At 34.0% G+C, this 8521-nt stretch overlaps 1 protein-coding gene across 1 annotated transcript; it reads left to right on the forward strand.

Moving 5' to 3' along the window:
• Positions 1-1998: 1998 nt before the first annotated feature.
• On the forward strand, positions 1999-7715 carry LOC130807005 (DEAD-box ATP-dependent RNA helicase 7). The gene is made up of 14 exons (XM_057672285.1): positions 1999-2622; positions 3295-3429; positions 3545-3685; positions 3941-4052; positions 4773-4843; positions 5004-5158; positions 5347-5458; positions 5563-5664; positions 5750-5810; positions 5889-6057; positions 6145-6241; positions 6329-6423; positions 6978-7111; positions 7209-7715. The coding sequence occupies exons 1-14, from the start codon at positions 2155-2157 to the stop codon at positions 7430-7432; spliced, it is 2076 nt and encodes a 691-aa protein (XP_057528268.1). The 5' UTR covers positions 1999-2154; the 3' UTR covers positions 7433-7715.
• The last annotated feature ends 806 nt before the right edge of the window (positions 7716-8521 follow it).

Here is an 8521-nt window from a genome sequence, read left to right on the forward strand (position 1 = left end):
GCTTTTGGTTGAGGCCCTAGTATATATTTTATACTCTTAACACATAAATCATGAGAGTCGAGAGACATGAAAATGGATTATCCCAACTCTATTAGTACATAGCTAGTCATAGAAAATTGTACTCTTTGACATACAAATATCAGCTAGTCTCTTGAGAGACAGTCTCTTTTAGAGACGTATCTCAAGCCCAACCCAATAAAGATTAATGCCTGGTTACCGTATTTTTAATACCTACTTACATTATCCTTAATGCTTACTTACCATATCCTTAATGTTTATTTTCAATATTTTAAAAATTTATTTACATTATTTTTAATGCCTATATACAACATTTTTAAAAATATATATTGAATTGGCCCAATTAAAAATGGTCTCTTAAAGAGACCGTCCCTCACGATAATTTATGTTCAAATATATGTATATATTTAAGGTTGCATGCTTAAGCGGATTTAACAACCTCAAGAGACTTGAACTGAACTTCAATTATCTTACTTTACTCCAGGTTAATATCTAAATCATAATGACGTGTTAACTTTGTTCTTTTATTTTTTTTTTATTGTTTGGAGTTTTACTTTCAATTGAAGTGAATTATTTGTTTGGAGTTTTACTTTCAATTGAAGTGGATTGTTAGGGCAAATTGCAAAGAAATACCTTATAAAATCAGTTTTTTTGTAAAAAAATACCTTTGAAATTTTTTTTTGTAAAAAAACACCTTTTAAGAGACTTTTTATTAAAAAAACACCTTAAATCAGTTTCCGGTGACTTTTGTCAACTTTCAGGCGTTGACTTTTGAGCTCAAATGGCATAGTCAACGCCTGAAAGTTGACAAAAGTCACCGGAAACTGATTTAAGGTGTTTTTTTAATAAAAAGTCTCTTAAAAGGTGTTTTTTTACAAAAAAAATTTTAAAAGGTGTTTTTTTTACAAAAAACTATAAGGTGTTTCTTTGCAAATTTTCCGGATTATTATTTGGATTTTGAAGTTTTACTTTAAATTGAAATGGATTAAACTTTGTGATCATCTTTATAAAAGAAATCTGACTTATTAGTAAATATTATTTCTTTTTTTTTGTGTGGGTCTTTTTCGAGTTAAATGGCTCTTTGACCGTAATTTTCTCTAATAAAGGTTTAGTTTGTCGTTTTCCATCCCTTTTTCACACCCTAATTATAATTTTTAGAGTGAGATATCGTAGGTATGATGATCATGATTCATGATCAAAGGTGCTTACTGGGTCAGAGGCTGCTAAGCCCGTAACATGGCCCATGTTAAAAGGGTCAAGGCCATTAATTTATTAAAGGGCCATACATACTTTTAACGGGGCAAGTTGATTTAAAATTAGCGGGTTGGAGCAGACTTTTATTGAGTCGTCTTCATACTTTATTACATCTCTAGTCATGCTGAACGAAATTAATGGACAAACTTCAAATGATCTAAACCCGTATTGAATAATTAACCAATAAAGATAACAAACTAGTGTTACATTTCCCAATTTCAAATGATCAAGCTTGTAAGATTAATGATCTAAACGCGACGCTGTACGAGAACTGCATCAGTAATTTGCCCCGAACTAACATTACTTAATAGTCAATAGACTCAAGACTGCCATTAAGAACATGATTTTATGATTAGTTAATAAAATGAGAATTATTTAATAAATGGGCCAGGTTAGAGAGGGTCAAAATGATATTTAACCCAACTCGATCCGATTCAGCCCGTTAAGAAGTTGTTTTGTTCTAACCCAATCCGTCCCACCTCGCCCGTCCTGCCCCATTAAACACCTCTAATCAATGATCATCATGATACGGTTTCAACCGCCAAAATTTAGCCACTTGCATTCGATCCTTTTTAAGTATAGTTGGCCTTATTGATTGAACTAAAACTCTAGTTTTCATATCCGACGGCCACCTTTTCAATACAATAGGGTTTCAAAATCCAACGGCCGCCACACTTCTAACGCTCCCACAAACTAAACATACAACATAATAAAACCCAAAACCCTAACTATTTTTCGCCCTCTTTCATTCTTCCTGCAATTGAAGAATACGAAGAAGAGGAACAAGAGAGAGAAACCAAAACCCTAATTTAAAGTCTCTCTTTTCTTCTTCTTTAATCTTCATCAGGAGGAAAATTCGATTCCCTCTTTATCTCCCTTCAAATGCCTTCCCTAGCCATGGTCGATTCCATCTCACCCGAATCCCCAAAGACCCACAAAAAAGAGAAAAAAATGAAGCTTGAAACCCTGATTTCCGACACCAAAATCAACAAAAAAGAGAAAATTAGCAGCGGTAAGAAGAGTAAAGAAGAGAAAGAGAAGAAGAAGAAGCGTAAAGCTGTGGATTTGAATGATGATGACGATGAAAATAAGAGTGACTCTAGCTCTGAATTAATTGAGCCTGTTTCTGCTGATTCAAAGGTTAAGAAGAAGAAGGCTAAATTAATGGAAGCTAGTGATGTTGAGGAAGAGGAGAATGATCCTAATTCGCTTTCGAATTTTCGGATTTCAAAACCTTTGAAGGATGCATTAACTTCAAAAGGAATCAAAGCTTTATTTCCTATTCAAGCCATGACTTTTGATATTGTTCTTGATGGGTGTGATTTAGTTGGCCGTGCGCGTACAGGGCAGGTATGTGTTTTTTGATTTGTAATTTGTTTATTTAATGTCCGTTCTTGTTATTTATTTGATTGTAAATGTTGAAATAAGTTTTTATCAATTGAAAAATTCTAGATTTAAATGTCATAAAAAGGTTTGGTTTTGTTGCTTATTGTGGGCTTATGTTTTTGGATTTGATTTTGATTGGATATGTCGAAATAGGATATGATATTATTACTTTAATTTTGTTGATGGCTTCGACTGGGTTTGGTTGAGTAATTAGGGTAATTTAATTTTGTTAAAGGGTGTTAATGGCATTGAATATCTGTGACACAGCTCTTCCATAACATGGAGATCAAAGCGAGTTTTGGATTGCTGGTTGTTTGCACTTATTTTCATGGAGAATTACTATGTGAAATATATTTTTAATATGTAAAATTTAATTAATACAAGCCAACCTAAACAAAATCTGCCTACAAACTGGGTCACAACTAAGAACATGACCTCTAAACACTTTTTCATTCCTTTGTAACCAGATCATGTACAGCATTTCCCTCCATAGCATAACAAAAAGTTTTGCTCTCATAGTTTTCTTTTTGCTGATCCTTACTAACATTTGGACTTCATCTTCCAAATTTCTTTGTTGTTGAACATACCTGAAAAAAGTTTTATCTTAATGATATTTATCTCCTTGTCATTATACAGGGCAAGACACTTGCTTTTGTGCTACCAATATTAGAATCACTTGTGAATGGGCGCACTAAAACGCTAAAGAACAGTGGTTATGGGAGATCCCCGAGCGTCTTGGTTCTCCTACCCACCAGGGAATTGGCAACTCAGGTAACCTAGCACAGGATCAATCGTTTCTTATAGTTGTTTAACATTGATTTTGTACTTTTTACTGAGTGTAGGGAGTGTTTTAGATATCTTATTATACTTATTTGCATGTATGTAGGTCTATGCTGATTTTGAATTGTATGGACGTGCCGTAGGACTTGCATCTTGCTGTGTATATGGGGGAGCACCCTTCCAATCTCAGATAACTAGCTTGAAAAGAGGTGTTGATGTTGTAGTAGGAACACCTGGCCGTGTTAAGGTATATTTTATATGACCCTAACCTAACTATTTAGATTATATCGAGGAAGAGAGTTTGAAGAATTCACAATGATATATCTTACTCTGTACTCTGTATTGACAATAGGTGTTATTAATATACTTGCAAAATAGAAATTTATTTACTTGTTCCTGTGCAAAAGAGGAATTACTATTTTGCAATGCTTAGTGAAATCTATACTTAACTTTTCAGCTACTGTTTCGGGGATTGTCTGACTTTTTCTTTAAATGTCTGTAGGATCTTTTGGAAAAGGGTTGTCTTAACCTTGGCTCATTGCTGTTCCGTGTCTTGGATGAAGCTGATGAGATGCTTAGAATGGGTTTTGTTGATGATGTTGAATTGATACTAGGTATGTTGGTCCTTCTATGCACATCATCATATAAGCGGCTTTGCAATTTTCATGAACTTCCTTTAGTACACAGTCACCAAAGGGTTAATGGAAGGTATAGACTATTAAGTGTAAAGGAATGTATTTCATTACTATGTTTAACTCATATGAAGACGAGATTCAAATCACTTTGTATCTTATTAAGATAAATACAACAATGCCAATGCAGGTCTTGAACATATAATCTTCGTATTAAGATAAATAATAGAAGTAATTTACATATCTCCAGTCTCTCTTACCAATCCTAATTCTCATGATTCCTGTCTACCGTAACTCAGGAAAACTCTTTCTTATCTATCAAGCATTCCTCCCTTCCCTTACATTCCATTCATGTAGGGAAGGGATAATTTTTCGAAAACAACATTGCCTGGTACATTGAGACCTCCACGACTCCAATATTCTCTACTTTGCTTGGATAGACAGTCTTCTTTAACTGTCTATAATTTTTACCTGGTCTTCTAGTGGCTCACACAAGACTATTGATGCTCTATAATTCGGACTTTGATGGATGTCAACTATGAATGGATACATTTCTTTATTATTGTTGGACAGAAAAAGTTTAGTGATGATCCTCAATGCTAATTTTTAAGCTATAATTTTGCTCAAATAAATCAATAGGAAATGAGCTCCAAAATGCTATTCCACATATTCTGACAAGTGACAACCTGTCTGTATCTTCAGGGAAAGTTGATGATGTCACCAAAGTTCAGACTCTTCTCTTTAGTGCAACCTTACCCAATTGGGTAAAGCAGGTTGGAGTCTTCCCTGATTTTTCTAATGATATTGTTACTTTAGTTCTGATGCATGTATACCCTAGTTATCTCTTGCATAAAGGGATGTTCATGTTGGAAATCAGATTTTTGTTGATAGATGTGCATCCTAAACAGAACTGTTTTTTTTTTTTTTGTCAAGATTTCTACTAGGTTTCTCAAGTCTGCTAAGAAAACTGTGGATCTTGTAAGTGATCAAAAAATGAAGGCAAGCACCAATGTCAGGCACATTGTTATGCCATGTTCTGCATCTGCAAGGGCTGATCTCATCCCAGACATTATTCGTTGCTATGGCAGGTTGGTTAATTCTTTTTCTTGATTTGACATATAGTTAAGGCTTTTGGGTCATTATAATAAAATTTGATTGTGGAGACCATTACCAAATAAAGAAAGCAAGCAAAGTATGTTGGACATATTAAAATAGAAACTAGTGCAAAATGGCAGGGATAGAGGAAGTATCTTATTTCTTTGATATGTTGATACAGTGGAGGCCGTTCTATAATTTTTACCGAGACAAAAGAATGTGCGTCCCAACTTGCTAGCTCATTGCCGGGAGCACGACCTTTGCATGGGGATATACAACAGACACAACGTGAGGTAATTTTCTTAGTTTTGACCCCTTCCTATTTCTGTGCTATCTGAAGTGGCTTTCAAGTAGTGCGTTAAGACCTTTAACTGATTCTTGATTTTCTGAGTTTCAGGTTACCCTTAAAGGATTTAGATCTGGAAAGTTTATGACACTGGTAGCAACAAATGTAGCAGCTAGAGGCCTCGATATAAATGATGTGCAGTTGATCATTCAAGTAAGTTTTCTGCACTATGGCTTTTAAACTAGCACCTTATGATTTTTGTAGGTCTGTCTTATTAACTTGTCTTTTTTGCGTTTAGTGCGAACCGCCACGTGATGTTGAAGCTTATATTCATCGTTCTGGTCGAACGGGAAGAGCTGGTATATGTTGCGTTATGCTCTTTGTTCTGTTTGGTAGCTTTTTCTATAGTCGCTTCTAATACTCTATTCTTTTTTCAGGTAACACTGGTGTAGCAGTGATGCTTTACGATCCAAAGAAGTCCAGTGTATCAAAAATAGAAAGAGAATCTGGTGTGAAATTTGAACACTTATCTGCACCCCAGCCGGCTGATGTTGCCAAAGCAGCTGGTGTTGAGGCAGCTGAAGCCATCTCCCAAATATCTGATAGGTATTTAAGTTTTTCTTTTAATAAGATTTGCAACTGGTATCATTTTCATCTTACTGATCCGCTACCCACCTTCGTTCCTAAATGCAGTGTGATTCCAGCTTTCAAGGATGCTGCAGAGGAGCTTTTGAGTACTTCTGGTCTATCTGCTGTGGATATACTTGCAAAAGCTCTTGCTAAAGCGGCTGTGAGTTTTAATGTTTACCAAGTACATTGACGTCGTAGTTCAGTTTTTTTTTTTTTTGAAAATTTATGGGTTTTTGTCTCTTTACAGGGGTATTCGGATATAAAGGAAAGATCACTCTTAACTGGCATGGAGGGTCATGTAACATTACTACTGGAGGCTGGAAGACCAATATATACCCCATCGTAAGTGGATGATATCCTTGGCATCGTTCTTTTACCCTTTTTTTGGTGAACTTTTTCTATCAAATTTTACATTGCGCAAGGATAAAAAGTTAAATAAAACTGAAGAGAATGAAACATTGAACAGTTGAAAATACCCCAAGATCGGTAATTTTATGTTGACTACTAGTTATATAGGATGTGCCTGAAGGATAACTCTTACGATGAAATACGGAACTGAGAAATGAGTGATGACGAGCCTTTAAAGATTGTTTGAAACACACCTAATAAGTAGGGCAATGATCTGGCCATAGTGAAGATCATTTACTAAAGATGAAATACGAAAATGAGAAATGATTGATAACGAGCCTTAAAGATTGTTTGAAACACACCAAATAGGAAGTAGGGCAATGAGAAAAGAGTGTTTTCACTTCTAGTTTCTGTTGTCTATACCGAGACTTGACTAGTTAAACTAATTTGTATGACACATCTAATATTCCTTTGATCTGTAGAGGATTGCATTTTGTTCTATACACAATTGTTTTCTCTACTTGTCATTCTAACTTCTCTATCTCCAGTTTTGCGTTCTCTATATTACGGAGGTTCTTACCCGAGGACAAGGTAGAGTCAGTTAAAGGGTTCGCATTGACAGCTGATCAGAACGGTGCTGTTTTCGATGTTCCAGTCGAAGATTTGGACACATTCCTCGTTGGTATGTAAAGCAAGATGTTTTCATCAATTATCTTTGTGCCAAGTTTGCATGTAGCTTTGGTTAAATTTGACGCCTTTTTTATATATCTTAATCTCAGGTTCAGAAAACGCTGCCCAAGTGAGGTTGGAGGTGGTAAAAGCCTTGCCTAAATTACAAGAAAGAGACGTATCGAGAGGAAGATTCGGTAATTATAGAGGTGGATACTCTGGTAGCGGCGGTCCTAGGTTTGGCGGGAGAGGGAACCGTGGTGGGTATTCTGATCAAAGGAACAACAACCGTTTTTCTAATGGATACAGTAGAGGAAGAGGCCGCGGTTACTAAAAGCATTCAAGAGCCTTTCTTCTGGCACTTGGTGCTTAAAATTTTGAGGACGAATGCCTTTTATTTTTCTTTTTCGCGATTAATTTCTATTTCGGGTTCCATAATTTTATTCTGCTAAGTTAGAACTTCTAGCCGATTGATTTTAAGCCCTTAAGCAATTAAGTATAAGCTTTCTAGTAAATTAAAATGTTATTATAGAGTTTTATGCATACTAATGTTACTTAAAATGTTAATTCATTAAGAACCGAAAGGAATGTTTTTATGAAAGAGTTTTTTGTCCCCATTTGTTATCCTCTTAATTACAAGTTGCAAATATAGTGATCAGTGATATATTGTATGAGAAAATATCATTATCAGTTGAAGTTCGAAGTACAAATGAACGGGTAAAGTACTAGTGTTTTGATTTGTTTTACTCTTTTGTCTCACTTATTTTTGCTTTATTTTTTATTTTTAATCTGTTTTGAGTTTGCTTGATTTATAATTTGATATTTAACCTTTCTTTTAATTTTTTATATTCTTCTACTTATTTATAATTATTTTATTATAATTTATTATATTTATTTTTTAGCCTTGCTAAAAGTAAATGAGATAAAATGACAGAAATGGAGTATAATATGGTTTATTATAAACATATACTCCTATTTTGTTAAAATCTATAATTTATTTCCTACCTTACTTTAAAACAAACTCTTTTCATTTCTTATTGTTTGTCCACTTTAATTTTTGCACATTTCAAAGTAAAGTTTGAGCCTCTATATTTCTTAGTATGCATTAAAAAATTGTAAAAAATATATATTAAAATTCTTTGCATCAAGATGAATTTAACAAGATTTTACATGAATATATTTTGACTTCAATATATACTTCAAAAATAGAATTTTTATTTTTCTCTGCTAAAGTGAAAAAATTTGAAATGGATAAACAAAAAGGAAGATAAAGTATAATTATTTCATTTATGGACATGACTATAAAAGACATTTCGGTGTACAAATATCTTTATAGAGCTTAGTTTTTGAAAAACTCCCACTACAAAATTATAATGAAGATAGAACTTACCATTACATTAACTCACGACTTTTCAGTTAAACA

The sequence above is a fragment of the Amaranthus tricolor genome, chromosome 2, assembly GCF_026212465.1.
Source record: "Amaranthus tricolor cultivar Red isolate AtriRed21 chromosome 2, ASM2621246v1, whole genome shotgun sequence".
Taxonomy (NCBI): Eukaryota; Viridiplantae; Streptophyta; class Magnoliopsida; order Caryophyllales; family Amaranthaceae; genus Amaranthus; species Amaranthus tricolor.

Excerpts from the sequence above, each read along its gene's own strand:
- LOC130807005 (XM_057672285.1), top strand. The coding sequence starts at position 2,155 with ATGCCTTCCCTAGCCATGGTCGATTCCATCTCACCCGAATCCCCAAAG. Across the intron at positions 3,686-3,940 it reads GAACACCTGGCCGTGTTAAG|GATCTTTTGGAAAAGGGTTG; the intron begins GTATATTTTATA and ends AAATGTCTGTAG. Across the intron at positions 5,811-5,888 it reads TGGTCGAACGGGAAGAGCTG|GTAACACTGGTGTAGCAGTG; the intron begins GTATATGTTGCG and ends TTCTTTTTTCAG.